The sequence below is a fragment of the Halichoerus grypus genome, chromosome 11 (assembly GCF_964656455.1).
Source record: "Halichoerus grypus chromosome 11, mHalGry1.hap1.1, whole genome shotgun sequence".
Classification (NCBI taxonomy): domain Eukaryota; kingdom Metazoa; phylum Chordata; class Mammalia; order Carnivora; family Phocidae; genus Halichoerus; species Halichoerus grypus.
The window spans coordinates 49,183,877-49,202,200 of NC_135722.1; the positions used below are offsets into that span (position 1 = coordinate 49,183,877).

At 49.7% G+C, this 18,324-nt stretch overlaps 1 protein-coding gene across 1 annotated transcript; it reads right to left on the reverse strand.

Annotated features, from left to right (window-relative positions):
* Positions 1-13,482: 13,482 nt before the first annotated feature.
* Positions 13,483-18,324, reverse strand: CNGA4 (cyclic nucleotide gated channel subunit alpha 4). Its single transcript, XM_036095916.2, has 6 exons — positions 18,263-18,324; positions 18,020-18,121; positions 17,710-17,816; positions 16,750-17,395; positions 15,629-15,978; positions 13,483-13,943 (listed from the first exon to the last, which is right to left on the reverse strand). The coding sequence occupies exons 1-6, from the start codon at positions 18,322-18,324 to the stop codon at positions 13,483-13,485; spliced, it is 1,728 nt and encodes a 575-aa protein (XP_035951809.2).

An 18,324-nucleotide genomic window follows, 5' to 3' on the forward strand; every position in this document is an offset into this window, starting at 1 on the left:
CGCGGCTGCCGTGGGATCTAGCATTTCCCCTGGTGGGTCAGGGGACGTGGGGGTGGCATTTAACACAGTGGCATCAGCCGCGGGTTACTGTACTATGCCGCAGTGGCTCCAGTGACCGCGACACTATCGCTACATAGTCCCCCGTATCTCCTCTCCAAGGGGCTGGGGTAGCCCCTGCATCTGCCCCCACACCCTCCACCTCCCACCTCGGGGCCCAACACCCAGGTTCCCATCCAAAGCTCCCAAGGAACCCTCCGCAGCGGGCAAGGATGGCGAGGGGGTTGGTGGCGGCGGGCAGCATTTGTCCTCGAGGAATCTTGGCGCGCAAAAGGGCTGCGCGGAGGAAGAGTCTGACTTGGGTGTGAGGGCAGCTTGGGTAGCAGAGAGAACTGCTTAGAATAAACGGGGGAGGGCTGGGCTGATGGTGGGGTTTGGTGCCAAAACCGGCCCAGCACTGGCACAAGAAGGAAGGAGGCGGCTGGCTCTCGTGGTCTCCAGGCAGCGCCCACCCTCAGCGACACACTGACGCTCCCTGTTTGCTCTCCCTGCAGGTGGAGCAGCCTGTGTGGGGTGTCAGGTTCCCATGAGAGGGGACTGGAAGGGGGCCAGATCACTGGAGTGCAGCGGGAGCAAAGCTAAGGGGACATGCACAAGACTGAGGTGGTGGGTTCAGTTCCTTGGGCACAACTTGCCTCCACTAATATTTCAACCCTGCTGGCTAGCCATTCTTCTCCATTCCAAGGAAACTCCAATATGACCTTGAAATTCCACTCTCCAGCCCCCAGCAGTATCTGTTGGAGGTGGGGGCATCAGTCAAAGAGCAGATCAGACTGTGAATGAGGACTGAGTTTATGGGGAATTCAGAGAGCCCTATCCAATTTGTCTTTTGGAGAGGACCTGTTCCAGCTAGCACTGAGTTTATAGGTGCTGGGGCACTGAAGGAGGATTTAGGCCTGAGGTGGGTGGGGATGTTGTCACCTGTCTACCCCCACTCCCCTCCTCCTGGCACTGCCTGCCTTCCCCATCAGAGTGCCCTGGACCAGAAGAGCCTGATTTGCTGTTTGTTCAGCTCCAGCACAGGTGGCATGTCAGATAACCTGCTGGACTTTTCCCACATTGGATGACGGTGGGGTGTGGGGGCGGGGAGCAAAGGAAATGTAGGAGAGAGAGAGGAGTGGAAATAGGAGTAGACAGGCATTCACTTATTCAGCAAAGTATGTGCCAGCTATAGGGCTGTGTGCTAGTTGTCTGATATATTCTGTGCTCCCACTCTCCTGGGGGACAGTGACAGGTAAGCCAACGATTACAGCATATGGTTGGACGTGCATCTGAGAAGATGCACAAGTCACAGATTTAGGAATCAGCCTGGCTGCCTTACTCCCTTGTGCTCCTTCACCTGTAATAGAGGCTGTGACAAAAAGCCCAGCCTCCTCTCCAAATACGAGGGATTTATTCTTCAGCTGCCGAGAAGCTTTGGGAAGTCAGCCCTCAACTGCCAGCCCCTTGGGGCGTTGGCTGAGCCGAGGAAAGCCTGCTCAGGCGAGGTCATGTTCCCTTCCCGAGGCATCCTGCATTCAGTGACTGCTCAGCACAGAGGTACAAAGGTTCAGCCTTCTCACCCCAACAGAGGACAACTCTGAAAGACGTGCACAGCTGTTCACGGGGTTGACTGAGGCCTTTGTGGGGACGGAATCACTGCTCCGCTTCTCCCTTCACCCTGTCCTTCTTTCATCCTTGCTCTTGCATAGGTGTTGACTCCAAGAGCACTCCTTAGTAAACATCCTCCACAGTAATCTGTCTTAGACTCTGCTTCCTGGGGAACATAACTGCCTCCCTCCCATAGTCAATCAATCATGAAGTCCTGTTGATTTTAGCCACTGAGAGTTCCTTGACTCGGTCTGCTTACATCTGCACCAACATTATCCCACTGTTTCTTGCACTGCTCTCCTAGCTTCTTCAGTGGTCCACCACCTTTTACTGATGCCTCCTTACATCCATCCTCCACCTTAAAGCCAGAGTGATATGTGCAGAACACAAATCTGATTGTGCTGCTCTTCTGACCTTTGCTTTGGGGATAGAGAAAACCTTTTCACAGAATCTTTGAAGCCTGTGTGGTCTGGCTCCTATTGACCTCTCTAACCACCTTTAGTTCCCCCCCCCTTTTTTTTTGATATATTCAGCCAGTAACATGGCTTTTGCACATGGTCTCTGGAAATTTTCCTTCCTTATCTAATTAACTCCTGCTTATCCTTCTCCTCTCAGCTCAAGGTATCAGCATTTCTCAGGGACGTTTTTCCTGGCCTCCCCTCCTGTGGTAGGTGGAATTATGAAATGGCACCAAAGGATTCTTGCTCTTGTACAACCTCCTTCCCTAGAGTGTGGGCAGAACCTGTAAACATGATGAGATGCTACTTTCACAATTATGTTATATGACAAAAGAGATTTTGCAGATGTAATTAACGTCACTAATCAGTTAACCTCAAGATAAAGAGATTATCCAACGAGTTCTAACCAAGTCACAAGAATTTACTCTGGTTGGCAACAGAAGAGGAAGTCAGAGAGATTTGAAGAAGGAGAAGGATTTGACACACTGTTGCTGGCTTGAAGATGGCTGGGGCCACAGGACAAGGGATGCAAGGGGCTGTGGCTGGCTTGAGGGAGGAGTAAGGCGCAGAGCAAGTACCTGAGAATGAGCTACCTCTAGCTGAGAGCAGTCTCTGGCTGACAGCCAGCCAGAAAATAGGGACTTTACTCTTATAACCACAAGGAACTAGATTCTGCTAATGACAGGAATGAGCTTGGAAGCAGGTATTTCCCCCCCAGAGAACCCAGAAAAGAATTTCATCTGGCTGACACCTTGACCTCAGCCTGGTGACACCCTGAGCAGAAGACCCAGCCATACTGTACCAGACTTCGGGCCCACATGCCTGCGACCTAATAAGCGGATGTTGTTTTAAGCCTCCAAATCCATGGTAATCTGTTGTAGTAGCAATGGGTAACTAACACACCTCTCAGTCACAGGAAGTAGCAAATACAGACCCTTGCAAGCCACGCAAGGTAGAAGTGGAAACGCTGGAAATTTGTGAAGATTTAAAAAGATTTGGAGTAACTGCTATGGCAGCTGGTGTGGAGAGCAACTTGGGCGGTGGGGGGGGTGGGGTGGGGGGGAACCTGTTGAGAGTCCATGACATAACACAGGTGACAGATGATAGCGGCTTGAGTTAAAGTCATGCAGGCAGTGGAAAAGATGGATCCGGGAGCTATTCAGGAGGTAGACAGAATTTAGAGGATGCTTCCATGTGGAGGATGAGGGAGAAGGATGAGATTAAAAGGAATTAATTTTCTGGTAACTGGATAGGAGCTGTTTGGTGATCACCTACTCTGTCCAAAGCACATTACTTTTAATCCTCACCAAGAACTATATATTTCGGTCCAATATGATTGATTACTATTTTAGCTGAAAAAAACTGTGGCTCAGAGAGAGAGGGAGAGAGAGTGAGTTTAAGTAACTTGCCCAAAGCCACAAAGCTACTAGGTGGAAAAGTTACAATTCAAAGCCAGGGATTTTGGACATCAGAATTCAGGTGCTTATACAATGATGCTTCCAAGAATGAGAAAAAGTTTTACTAAATTTCTCTGATCACCTTCTTTCTCTCATTTTACACAATAGTTTTCCCAATGATTTTGGACTTGCAAAATCTCTCATGTCTTCTCCACCCCTCCCCCTCCCCCCGCCGCCACTCACGCATACCATTTCTCACTCACAATAAATAACCCGGCCTCCCACTCATAGAGAAAATAGTAACCATCAGACAGCAACTCCCACCAGTGAATCTGTTCCATTTCGGACGTGGTAAGTTTCAGATGCTTATTAGACGTCTAGGTAGGAATTCCAGTAGGAAGCTGAGTATACAGGTTGCATAGGAAGTAATGCAAACCATAGAGTTGATGAGAGTGTGTTAAATAAGAAGAAATGAGAAGCCAGGTTAGAAGTCTGGGATAGACCATATTTAAAGGCTGGATAGAGAAAGGCCAGCCTGGGAAAGAGACCAAGAGGAGCAGACAGAGAGCTGGGAGGAAAACAAGGGGAGCAAGCCATCATAAAAAAAGAAAGGGAAAACTAAAGAGAAAGGAGAAGGGGAGGAGAGGGAGAGAGAGAAAGAAGGAGAGAAAGGAGAGAGGGACAGAGAGAGAGAAGTTAATTAATTTCCAATGCAAGATTCCTGAGAAGGCAGGGAGGTACGGAATCCAGAGGACATGTGGAAGGTTCTAGCTTTTGATAGGAGTAGAGACTCAATTTTAAGAGGAAGTTAGAAGAGAATAATTATAGATGAAAATAAGTCATGGCTGACCAGCTAGCAACTATTATTTCCTAGATGACTTGGCAGCTAAATGTGGCTTTATGACCATGTTCTGGACCGTGGCTGTGGGTAGAAGTGAGATAGGAGAGGAGTGGACTGTTTCTTCCTCCTTGCCCTTTCCTGCAGGTTGAATGTGAATGTGAGGGTAAGCCACCTTCAGTCATGCCATGAGGATAACACACTAGGGATGGCAGAATGATAAGATAGTAGGAGCCTGGGTCTCCTATACTCAAGCTGTTTTACTATCCAGGTTCTCTTGTATGAAAAAGAAACTGCAATCTGAAGGCCCTACATATTTTCTCCTCTTGTCATAGCAACTTGTTTTGTATCTTAATTAACATAAGAGGTGCATAGATTTAATGGGAGCTGTTATCTTATATTTTCTATTTTCTCTGTGAAGTTGGAGATCTGGTTATCAGTGAGTGGTGTGTGTGTGTGTGTATGTGTGCGTGTGTGTGTGTGTGTGTATGAGTGGACAGGACTGAAATTTTAGTAGTCAGGATGGTTTAAGAAAACTGTATAAAATGGGAAAGGGGAAGTGGATGCTAGAGGAATGTAGTAAGATAACTAGGGAAGTGTTGAGGACCCACTTAGGAGTTGGTGACCATGAATTTCTAGCGGTATCAGTTTCTCCAGCAGGGCTCAGATAGTTGGATGCAAGCATGGAGACTGTTGATTGTTCGGTTCATCCAAAGCTGAGATTTTGCCAGTTGGGTGGGAGTGAAAAACAAAGGGACAAGGGCAAAATAATGGGCCATGAAATCCTAGCTGGACATGGAGAAGATGGAGCTATGAAGTAGGTCACAAAGTCTAAAGTGAGTAGGCTTCAGGAGGTGGAGCTTTCAGCAGTGAGAAAGGGAAGAGAGTAGTGCAACGATCATATCGAGGTGGGTCAAGGAGCAGGGGTGTATTGAGAGTGAAGAAGCAGCATTGGTGAGCACAGAGGACCCCAAATCTGTGCACTGAACTGTGAAAGGAAAAGGAGCCACCCCTTTCTGCAGAGGGTGTACTATCCTCACAGGACTGCTGGTTTTAGTTAACATGGGAGTTGGGAGAATGTCCAAAGAAGCTGATGTTGGGAAAGGGGTTACAGAGGGGGAAACTCCTCTGAGAAGCTTTCCTGGGTTAGGTGCCTCTCCTATGTACTTCCGTAACACCTTGTATCTCTCATGATGGTAATTCTTACAGTTACATTTTTAATAATTGTCCTTTTGCTTACCTATATTCCAGGGCTCTGGCTCCTGTCATTCAGGTTCTCAAACCACTCTCCACACTATTCTCATTACTTGTTTGCTGTCTTTATGCTCAAGGAAGCTTGAATTGCTTATAGTTTCATGGTGCATTCCATGTTGTTCATTGCCCTTGTACCTTGCTCATACTGTCCCCTCTAACTAAATGCAGATGGGCAATGGTGAGGTGAGGGCCAGAAGGTGGTGGATATAGATTGTTTCAAGAAGATGGTTTATAAGAGGAAAAAAACTCCAAGTAATTGGTCGAGTGGAGAAGGGGGAATACTTTGGGCAGAAGAGGGTATGAAAATGAAGTGCTAAGATGGTGGAAGATCATTTCTCAAAATCAGGAAATTCCATCTCTGCCAGGGATTAACTCAGCCTTTAGGGAGAATGGGATTGTTCAGGATCAGGAAACAGGGGCTTTAGATCAAAGCAAGGAGGGAACTGCAAAGTCAGTATGGGTGACCAGAGGAAAGAGACCTTGACCCTCGTCCCAGAACAAGTCAGAAACCTAAGAGGTCAAGGAAGCAAGTGCAGGATGTCCTGACAGAGGGCCAAGCTCAGCTCTGAGGGAAATTGCTGTTCTGATTCAAGCCTTGACCTGCCAAGGTTGTCACGTTTTTTGGTTTCTGTGTGTGTGTGTGTGTGTGTGTGTGTGTGTGTGTGTGTGTGTGTGTTTTGAAGGGGAGTGCTGGCCCACCTAGCTTGACTCTTATAGCTAGAATAATTTACCTTTCCCTTGGGGAAGTCTCAATCACCTAGCTACTGCCACACTGGCTCAAGTGTGGGCACATGATCCTTCTTTCAATATTCTATATCACAATTGAGATAAGAGGGGAATGTTTAAACAACACTTCAGTAAATGTTCTGGGGAAACAACTAAAGAGGGGAGAATATAGTGCTTAATGTACAGTCAGATAACCGGCTTTAGAAGGGACTGCTTCTTCTAGGGATCTTGCAGCTCCAGCAAATATCAGCGCTGTCCCCAGGAAACCCAGTATTCACACACACACACACACACACACACACACAGCGGTGTGAGAGCGTGGGATAGGCTCTGCCTCCAGCACCTCTGGTTCTGACACACACGCACAGCTCGGGTCCAGTGCTAGGAGAGGAGCCAGTCACGGTGCAGTCCTTGGGGCGCCCACTCGCCCACCGGCTCAGCCCCTCCCTCTGTGGCTCATTAGGCTGCCTTCTCTCCACATCTTTCAAGGCCCTCTCTTGTCTGCATTTCTGTGATGTGCAGCTATGTTTCTGTGCTGAGCTCCTGCCCACACATTCCCTGCCCACGTAGGAGGCTCTTCTCTTGGGATAATTAAAGAGGGAGCAGGCTGAGAAGACAGACGGGCTGCAGCCAGAGCAGGCAGGGATGTTGGTCAGAGGAAAGCAACCAGGGGAAGGAGCACCTTCCAGAGCCTGGGGCTTGTGCTAGGGAGAGCTGAGCACACACACACGGGCTGGCTCTCACTGAGAGCTACACTTGGCTTCAAACATGGCCTCTTGCGGGTAGGCCAAGAGGGGCCTGGATCCCCCAGGTCAGGGCCTCATTTGTAAGCTAAAAGAGCCACAGGAAGCCTCACCCAGGAAGCCCCAGAGAGGGCTTCCACGAACACACTGGAGTTACAAGCCTGTGGGGCCCTGTGGCACCTGTTGGTGAACAGCAAGGTTAAGGACAACAAGCCAAGATAGTGAAACTGGAAAGGCAAGGCCAGACACAGAGAGGGCCATGCATGTTGGATGAAAAGCACAAGGATTTTTCAAGCTGTAGGGGAGGGCAGTCCTGAATACTCCCGGCCATTTGATAATGCTGTCCCCAGCAGGGCTGCCTCAGGCTCTAACTTGGCACAGCTTCCTCTGTAATGGCTTTTGGCATCATCGCTGCTGCATTTTAGTCTTTGCTAAAAAATCAGGAGTTTTTACAAGCCAGTTGAGACCACGATTCTGCCCCTAAGATTCCATTTCTCCCTGTCCCGAAGATTTTCGTTCTCCCAGCTTTACAAGGCCTGGGCAGGAGGTAGAAGGTGGGGGTGGGAATGGGAGCCCTGCGCCCTCTGCTGGCCAGGCCTGGCATTGCCGGGGCCGGCCGGAGGCCCCGGGGCTGAGCAGGGCCACAGCCCCTGGGCCCCACGGCCTCAAAGGCACAACCTCTGCCGGAGGGGTAGGAATAACGGGCACAGCTACCATTCATTATTAAGCAGTTGCTACTTGTCAGGCACTGGCAGGCAGTTTACAGTCATTATCTCGTTTACATTTTAATTCTCCAAGCATTTCTTTCGACAACCCTGAAAGATTGTGTAGGAGGCTGAGTCCCCCAGCTAGTAAGAACTAAAATCTGACTCGAATTGGCTCCAAGCTCTTTCCCATCTGTTGTGCTTTTAGGCCAGCCTCATACTTGCCCTGACTTGGGTCTTGACTCTGACCCGCGCTCTAACCTGGCTTAACCATCCTTCTCTGATCTGAGCCTCAAGCCAAACCCTAGCTTCAGCCTCAAGCTAGAACCCACCCACCTTGCTTCCTGCTCCTGGCACCTAGTGCTTGCACTGGATCTTTCCCTGGGTTGGATGGCCCTTCTCCCTATGAATCTGATTTCTTCCCAAGCTTGATACTTAATTTCCATCTGTCTCTTGGGCGAGCAGCCAAACTCTCAGAAAGAAAAAGATGAAGTAGGGAGGCCGGAGAAGCCTCTGTATGTGTGTGTGTGTTGGGGGGAGGGGGCTGTAGCTAACTGGGAACATTGAGGAGGAGTGTACATCTCCAATCTTAGCCAGGCCAAGGTGTCCTGAGGTTACTGATCCCAGAAGAGACGTGGGTGAGGCCCTAGGTCCTGTGGGAGGGAGAAGAGCTAAGCTAGAAGCAGCTGGGCTCTCAGCAGCAGGGTCTGGTAGGAGAATTACAGCTCACCCCTCTAGGAATCTAGCAGCCCCTCCAAAACTTCTGCCCTCCTCCCACAGCTGTATGGGGGCAGCTCTTCTCCAGAGCACTGGGTGGTCCTTTGTCTTTGGCTGCAGCCCTGAGGTGAACACTTGAGCACACTGGGCAGGCTTGCTGGTGATTCACAAGCTTTGCTCTGCACTACCAGCTTCTTCTCCCCAGGCTACCCCGATACTACTTGCAACAGTCATTCTTAAGAAAGGTGGGAGCTTGCCTGGCCTCAGCCGCAGCTGAGGCAGGCCCTTTACTTATCTCCCTAAAAGAACCAGCAAGGCAGACCTAGGTTTTATTCCATGTGACTTGGGACCCCTGTGATATTGGGCAAATCATCTAGTCTCCCAGAGCCTTGGTTTCCTCATTTTAAAATGGGGTAGTAGTAGCATCTTTCTAATGTACTTGTGAGGATTGATTGAGACAATGCGCTTAACCCAGGACCTGGCATAAAATAGCTTCTCAATAAGTCATATCTAATATTTTTAGTTGTTCCATGGACTTCAGTTTCTGATTTGGAAAAATAAGCATAATAACAGTTTAAGCTTCCTAACGTTGTTATAAGAGATAATGAGGTAATGTATGAGATAGCAGTTATGAACGATTCCCCAACAGTAGGTGAAAAAATGGGACCTTTCCTTGATTCCCTAAATCAGACAATCGTCATCTAAGCTTTTAACCGCCCACCTTACGGAAAATTTAATCTCATTTTATGTTTGCTGACTTTCTTTCACTCTCTTTTCCCACAATTTAGCGTCTTGCAAAAAGCCTCTGTGGGTTTTATGTTGAACAGACTATCTGGGCGAGAGGAAGGCCTGGGCTTAGAGACCATGCTGCGTTATGGGATATGCACCTTGCTCAAGCCAGTGTTCCCCCTAGGTGGTGCTGCTCTGAGGCTCCATTGCAGGGTCTTGTAGGAGTTTGAGCCAGGGTAATTTTTCTCCCCTTTACAAAGACTCAATTCATAGTGGTCCCTATTCTGGGCCCCCTGTGAAAGTGGGGTCCAGGCTCTTTTCCTCCCCAGAAACCCTGTGATAGGTAGAATTTTGGCTCCCATTACCTTGCTCTCTGGTGTTATTCCTGTGATTATGGCAAAAAAAGGGACTTTGTGGAGGTAAGTGAGATTAATAATTGGCTGACCTTAAAGTAGAGAGATTATCCTGGATTATCTAGGTGGACCTAATCTAACCACAGGAGCTCTAAAACGCAGAGATCTTTCTCAGCCTTGTAATAGAAGGGGAAGTAAGAGATACGAAGAATGAGAAAGATTTCACAACAACTTCATTGGCTTGAAGATAAAGGGGTCATGTGTCAAAGAAACAAGGGCCTTAGTTTTACAACTGAAAGGAATTGTATTCTTCTAATAACCTCAGTGATCCTGGAAGCAGCTTCTTCCCCAGATCCTCTAGGAAAGAGGCCAGCTCACCCAACACCTTGATTTTGGCCTTGGAGGCCCTGAACAGAGGGCCCAGTTGTGCCCACTGTGCCGGAATTTCTGCCTCACAGAATTGTGAAATTATAAACGGTTTCTGTTTTAAGCTGTTAAACTCATGTTTATATGAAACACGTTATAGCCACAAAAGAAAACGAATGTAATACTCAAAAATCCATTCTTTTTCTTAGTCTTGGGGACTCTCCTCTCCTTGGGTTCAGAAGCTCCTGCTTCTTCAACTCTAAGCCCTCCAAGACAATTGGGCACAATTCACCTAGAACCCCTGGTTGTCACAAACAAAAGTTAGGGTAGAGAGTTTCTGAAAATTTCTGTTTTTGACTGTGTAATTCAAAAAGCTTTAGGGCACCTGTGTGGCTCAGTTGGCTAAGTGTCTGACTCTTGATCTCAACGCAGGTCTTGATCTCGGGGTTGTGAGTTTGAGGCCCGCGTTGGGCTCCATGCTGGGCATGGGGCCTACTTAAAAAAAAAAAACAAAACTGTGAGTCTAGGGGATACAAAGATTTAGCTGCTTTCTTATGATGGGAGGAGGGATGAAATGGACAAAAGCTAAATGAGTATCTCAATAAAGTTTCCTGCTACATATATAAGTACTTAGCTTAGTACTTAATAAATACACAGTAACTAATATTAATATTAATATTCTGCCCATTCTGCCTGTCCTGACCTAACTCTGTCCAGTTTGATCCCAAATTGTCAAAACAGTGTCTGTCATGCAGTGATGGAAGTCACTCCAGCGCTAGAGGACCCCAGCATGGAGTTGCTGATATTCAAGATGTCTTCTGGCAAGCTGGCTCCGCCATGAGGAAGCCTCCTCATCCTGGAACTGCAAAGGCAGAGCTAGACACACCTCTGGCCCCAGAAGAGTTTTGTTTCTGCATCCAGGACAGGGAAGATGGCCTTGCGCTGTAGACCAGGACTCTACGGGGGTAACAGGAGCCACCTCTTCTAAGAGAGCCTTCTCTTGGAATAGGTGTGCACACTGTGTCAGTGGAAAGCTTATTCTCAGCTCCCTAAATCCATCGGGTACCACAAAAATGGCCTGTATAACATACCCACCCATTCTAGCTCAACACAATTTGAGGGCAGAGATGGTAGAAAAATCTCTCAAGAAATCGACACACATCTTTCTCCAACATTGGGCCTTTATCTGTTTCAACTCCCATCTCTTTGGTTGCCAAATATCTATCTGAGGACACAAGCTGTGTCAGGCACAGTTTTGGCCCTGAGGAGACAGAGATGAACAAGACAGACTGAGTGCCAGCCCTCATATTTTGTGAGGAAGAGATCGCAAATAAGCACATCTTTTTAAATGAATTAATGTGTAATGATCCTCGTAGTGCCTCCCTCCTGACACCTGGACTCCAGCCGCAGCCTCAGTTCCTATGGCTAGCTGAGATAGTTTTGTTCCCAGTCTTTCACGTCTGGGTGCACCTATGTCACCTGCATCCACCATATCCGGAAGGTTGTTCAGTTTTGAGGACACCACCAGTTCTGAGGGACTGTCTCCATGACTACACATCAGCAGATGCTCCCACTCATCCTGCCCTGACAGCACCGAGGGCCTGACCCTTCATTCTTATACTACCTGTAAGAATCATTCTTGATATTTGGTAATTGATGATTTAGCATCGTGAAATCATGGGCCAACCTGATCACCAGAGTTGTTTACATCTCCTCTGTGGTCTCGCTTTCATGGGTTCTTGAAAATCATACTACAAGCTCTCCAACCACAAGCTCCCAAATCTTTGCTTCCTGCCCAGTAGGGGATGTCCCCACCTAAAACCTTTCCAGCACTAGTATAGTAAGAGTTTTTTTGCCCATGTTTTTCCCTTGCTCCTTCTCCTTTCTCACCACCATGGTGCTTCCCTGTGTGGCCCTGCATGGGGGGGTGCCCCTTCCTCTTGGGGACCATAAGTAATAAATTGTTTTTTTTTTTTTTAAAGATTTTATTTATTTATTTGACAGAGAGAGACAGCGAGAGAAGGAACACAAGCAGGGGGAGTGGGAGAGGGAGAAGCAGGCTTCCCGCCGAGCAGGGAGCCCGATGTGGGGCTCGATCCCAGGACCCTGGGATCATGACCTGAGCTGAAGGCAGACGCTTAACGACTGAGCCACCCAGGCGCCCCAGTAATAAATTCTTCTTTCAATGGCATTGACCTCTATGTGTCATCACTCAGTCATATTGATAAATTAAATCCAAGGTACATTTCAAAATGCCACCTGGTACAGCTTAGACCAAAGACTGGCCAGGCCCTGGAGGAGCTAAAGTTGTGAGCAGGGTGAATGTGATTCGGAGATGATATCAGATTCCTCCCCAGAGACCCCACAATACTTTCTCTGCTCCAAGCCTGCAGGCCTCCCTCCAGGTATGCCAAAGTTACTTAAAGACTCCCCAAACACTAATCTCCAGTTGGTCCCAACCAGGATGTTCCACTCCTAGTCTCTATCTGCCACTCTGTATTCTGAAATACCATATAGAGGGAGGGCTGGATTTCTGGCAGCACCAAAGCCAGCTTGAACAACTGACAGGACAGCGCAGGCCCAGGTGAGTGGCCCTGGAAGCTCTTCTCCCCTTGAAATCAGTCCCGAACATGGGGTAGCCCGAGCCCTAGGCTCCAGGGCTGGGCCAGAGGAAAGAAGAAAGAGGAGAGGTGTCTGCTCTAGTCCACTAAGCTAGGTCAAATCACCCAGAGTTCAAAAAGTTAAGGATACACACTCTGGAATGAAATATAATCGTCAGTGTGTATATGTGAACATATCTGTGAAAGCATGTGTACTCTTAACAAGAGTGTGATGCATAACCCAGCTCTGCCTTGGCTCAGCACTGATTCTCAATTCATCATGTACTCCAGCCCCTTTGAATCAAGCCTACCAGCTACTACACAGCCCGTGCCCCTCGCCCCTGTGACTCAGAATTCAGACAGAATTCATCCTGGCCCACCGTCGGCTTCACCTTTTCCTGTCCCTACCATAAATGCTTACTGAGGAAGCAAATACTTTATTGAAGTGCAACTTGCAGGTTACATTTGTGAACTTCCCATATGGGAGGCATTTAAAGGATATCTTGGAAGAAGAGGGCTCTGGGTGTTTTTCTGTGTGTTCACAAGTGTGTGCACACCTGTGGAGGGCATCTGTGTGTCCATGGTGTGTGAGTCTCAGTATATGGGTCTTTATGAGGTGCATGAATGAATGTGTATATATTATGTGGGTTTAAGACATACCTATGTTTGTGAGAAAGCATATGTGTTCTGAAAATGGAAACTGCGGAGTATTTTATACGGAATGCAGCCTTGGGTGCAGTATGTATATATGTAACTGCGTGTGCGTGTGCGTGCGTGTGCTCGCGGGGGGTGGGGGTAAATGGGTGCTATACTCCCATACCTCTAGGTGAGCATCTACCCCCCAGTTCACTCCCATCTCTGTACCTAGCAGACGGGATGGCAGAGTTTCTGCAAGCAGGTTTTCCTACAACTCTGGATTCCCTCGGAGGAATCCTAGGGCTAGGAATGGGTCACTCTGGGTCTGGGGGTCCCTCCTGACCAGTCCTGCCCTCTCCACCCTGGGAAGTTCCCTCCCCAGACTCGCCCTCATCATCGGCTTCAGCCAGGTCCTCAGGCATTGGCCACTCTCGAGTCTGCCACTCGAGCCACTCGATGCGGTAAGCGATCTTGAGTGCGCTGGACTCCAGCTCGGCCAGGAGGCGAGCGAACTTGGTCTGTAGATCATCGAGTTGCTCGTCAAGGCCTCGTAGCCGGGACTCTGTGGCTTCCTGGAGGGCAATCTCAGCTGCCTCGGCATTTACGTCCAGCTTGTTCATTTTGAGCAGGATCTCACGGCCCTTTTCCTCCATGACGACCTGGGCCTGGGGATACTCGCTCAGGACTTCCCGCAGGTCCTCCTTGCTCAGGCAGAACAGGTCTGAATACCCCAGACTCTTGATGTTGGCTGTGCGGCGGTTCCCAGACATGTTTCCTGTGGCCGTGGGCAGACACATGGGAGGACAGTTAGTCAGGATAGGTGTGGGGGTTTTCAGTCCTGAAAGTCCCCATCTCCATATTTCTGCTTTTGGGCCTCTCTATTAATTCTTTCATTCAGTAATGTGACTGGGGACCAGGCCCTGTGCTGGGTGGGTAATAGTGATCTGCCTGCAAGAATTCATAGTTTAGAGGCAATAGGCATTTAACGGGTTAGTTACAAAACAGTGTAGCTGGTGCGGTGTAGACGTATGCATCCAGTGCTGTGGGAAGATAGGTAAAGAGCCCCTCACAAGCTGGCAGAAACTTTTGGCTAGCTTGGAGGAAGTGATGCCTGACTGAGCAGGAGGTCAGAGGGGAAGGGCAGGGGGAGGGGCGGGGTGGCCTCCCAGCAGAGGGATGGGGGCAGCAGCCAGTTAGGTGGCTGGAGCAAACTGTAAGCAGTCCAGAGTGGCTGAAGGACAGGGTGGGAGGAGAGTGGAAGGAGGAGGGGAGGGCGGGGCAGGCTGGGTGTGGCAAGCCATGCCAGGGAGTTCAGACCTTATGCTGAGGGCAGTGGGAAAACACTGAAATATTTTAAGTGGTGGAGCTGTATGGTATCATTCACATTTTAGGAAGATATTGGTGAGGGGTTGTGGGAAAGATAGATTAGGCTGAATGCTGCAAAGCTCAGAGCTAGAAGGACTCAGAAGGGGCACAGGAACTGAACATTTGCTATGCACCAGACACTGTCCTGAGGCCTTACCCACAGAACTCCTCTGATCCTCACAGATAACTCTTTGGGTTCTTAAAATCACCCCTGTTGGAGAGATGAGAAAACCGAGGCCTCAAAAAGGGAAATGACTTGTCCAAAATCATGTAGACAGCAGCTGACTGCATCCAGGAAGTGGAGCTTGAAGGGTCCTTGGAGGACAGATGTGAGGCCTTTGGAACAACTAGAGAGTGAGATCCCCAGGCTGACAGCCTGTGTGGCTTCTGTCAGTGACAGTGCGCTCCCCCCACCCCCGCCATGTTCTTCCATCTCCTGGAGCCTCAGTGCCTTTGCTTGTGATGAGGCATGCCAACAACGCCTACTGCACAGGCAGATAAAGGAATCAATGAGCCAGTGTGCAGCACCTGGCCTGGCCTGGAGTTGGTGGAGTGAATGGCAATGCCTTCCTTCTACCCTCCTTTCCCCTTGGCTGTGAGAAAGTTCCTTGTACTGACTCCAAGTGTGTGTCCTTATTACCTCAATGACCTTGGACAGTTTCCCAAACATCTCTGTCCCCCAATTTCCTCACTGTGAAAGTACAGATAATAGTACTGAGTTATGGTGAGAATTGAGTGAGTTGGTACATGTGAAGCACTTTGAACGTGGCATGTAGTTAGTGTGCAATAAATATTATCTATTCTTATTCTTATCACCTCTGTCACTTTCCACTGATCTGTTGGTATCTTGGGTTGACACCCACAGAGCAGATCTACCTCCTCTTCCCAAGGGTCCACACTGTACACTAACCTTGGCTCAGCTTCTTCTCAGGGGACAGGCCCTCCATGTCCTGCTTCTCTTGTAAGCCCTCTAGTGACTCAGGTCAAGGCCAGGTTTCTGTAGCCTGTAGGCCCTGAAGTACCATTTGGTCTCAGGAGAGGGTTCTGCTGTCCCACCTACCAGCCCTGTCCCGGAACAAACGCTGAGGTGCCTACCTTTGATGTTGATGATGCTGATCTCCCCAAAGTAGAGCCCTGCACCAAGCACGGCGTACTGTGTGATGCCATCATCTGCCACCACGGCCAACTGGCCCTCACGGATGATGTACATCTCCCGGCCAATGTCCCCCTTGCGGCAGACGTATTCGCCTGGCGAATAGGTCTGGGGCTGCAGCTTTAGCACCAGCTCCTCCAGCAGGCTGGCCTCACAGTTCTGGAAGATCTGCACCCGGCTCAGAGTAGACAGGTGTACGGACACGGCCACTTCTGCCCGCAACCGCTCAGGCAAGTGCTGTAAGATGGCTACCTCGTTGGTCATCTTCTTGTTGATCTGCAGGTGCTGGTACCTGGGGGCAAGGGCAACAGTAGTTCCTCACCAGCCCCCTACATGCCTGCCTCTATTCCTTCCATCAGGGTTCAGCTAAGCTTCGGCCAAGGACCCGATCACCCTGAGATCTCACAGGGGTCATGGGAACGCTGGATAGTTGGCTGATGAATATCTTCATTCCAGGATCACTTCACAGATATGTTTATACCTCTTCTTCCTCACCCAGGGCCTGAAAGCCTCCACCAGTTGACAATGAATAAGACACCCTTTACCTACTGTCAAGTTTATCCACCCCGCCCCCCACCATTCAGTGACGCCTCGTAGCATCCCACTGATACCTACTTCAATGACTGAACCCTGTATCTAGCGGTCCTCTGCTTTGGCTCCTAGCTTGCTGACATTTCCTTTTGTTCATCCCATCGTATGGACACCTATGACATAGTCAACCATCTTGTTGGCCATCCCCTGGGAAGTATGGCTCTTCTCCCTTTACCCCTTCCAGGGCCTTCTGAGCCCTACCAGGTAGTGGCAGTTTTTATTCCAGGTTATCCTTCCTTGGGTATGAGTTCCTCTCCCTATCAATCTCTTATCCAACCCAGCCCCCTAAGTCCAGATGCAACTAGTAGAAGACATTCTTTTCTAAGCCCCACCCAGCGACCCCCCCACCCCCATGAATGCCATGCCCTAGTTGCCCTGCCTGGCCCGCTAGGCAATAAGGACCCAGCCACCTTCCTCAGGCTTTATCCAGAACACCTCTCCGTGTCCTGGTCTGGGGCCCCAGCATCCTCACCAGTCAATAACTCGCCGCTCCAGCTGGCGGTTGACATTCTGCTGCTTCATGTACTTCTTCACCAGTGCGTGGTCCGGGTAGAAAGCTGCATCTGCAGTGTTCATGTTGTAGATGACAGAGCTCATGCTCCCCATGATGGTGGCAAAACCCATGACAGCCAGCAGGAAGTCGCCCACCATGAAGAGGTACTCTTCCTCCCGCGCGGGCAACGGTGTATCGCCCACGGTGGTCAGGATCAGCGTGGAGAAGTAAAAGCTGTAGAGGTACTGGCGCCGCAGACGCTCAAAGCCAGGCTGCGCGGGGTCAGGGTACACCCAGGCGTCACGCCCGAAGCCCAGGTACCGGGACAGGGCAAAGTATAGGCAGCTGTTCCAATGGATAACAACAAAAATGTAGAGCATCAGCTTGGTGATGCGAAAGACGTTTGGGTAAGCTGTGCGGGTCTCTGTGCGGTCAAAGGCCTCAAAGAGGCGGGGCACACGCAGAAAGCGGTTCAGCCTCAGCATGGGGGTGTGTGGGCCCAGCCACACATAGGCCACATCTGTGGGCATGAGGGAAACCAGGTCCAAGAAGAAGCTCCAGGTGCGAACATAGCGACTTGAAATCCTGCCCTTGTCCTCCACCAGGATGCCTTGGTCCAAGAATCCTGGGGATGGGGGGGTGGAGACAGGCCGGGGTCAACCATGAGATGGGGTCAGGCATGGGGCTGAATCAGGGCACCTGCCTGCTGCTGTAATAAGGGTGAGGGTGGGCAGGCCAGGATAGGACAGGGAGACAGACATGGGGACAGGGTGGGGGTAGGCATAACCTTGCTCCAGGGTTTCTGGGATGGGCACAGGGGTATTGTGAAGCATGGAGACATGTGAAAGTGCTCTCAAGGAGAGGGTCACTTCCTTGTGACTAAGAGGCCCTCTTTAGGAAGGTAACATGAAACAAAGGGTCAGCCTTGGGCTCACTGACCTGTGTGGAAGCGTACCACGATATCCAGTAGGTATAGCAGGTCACTTGTATAGTCCAGCACTAACCAGGCCACCAGATAACTGTGTTGCAAGTCAGGAAAGCAGGCTCTGTGTGGTGGGGACAGAAGAGATTGGCTCAAGAGCACCCTCTGTGTAAGGCAATCTCCCCAAGGCACTCAGCACTCTGCCCTGGGCCCTCTCTTCTGTGCTGCCCCTCCTTCCAGCCTGGCCCAAGGGCCTGCCCCTTTCCTTGGCCTGACCCTTGAGCCCTTATCTCTGCTTAAGGCCCTTCTTTCAGCGTCCTGCCAAACCTGCACACGATGATGATGAGGTTATACATTACTGAGAAGACCATTGTGTTCAGCCACCAGTAGTAGTAATCCCCAGATGGGTCTAGGACAGGCAGTGACTTCCTGTGGAAGGAAGAGGAGAAGCAGGGTTTCATTTTTTTCACCAGACATTCATTGTTGAGTTTGTCACCGGGGACATCAAGAAGAATCAGGCTCCATCCAGTTAGGTGGACAGATGGGACGCAGGGGACCAGGATCTCTCACCTGGTCTTGGATGGGGCAGAGGGGCTAGACTCTGTCGTCTTCACTTTGCTGTCCTGGCTCAT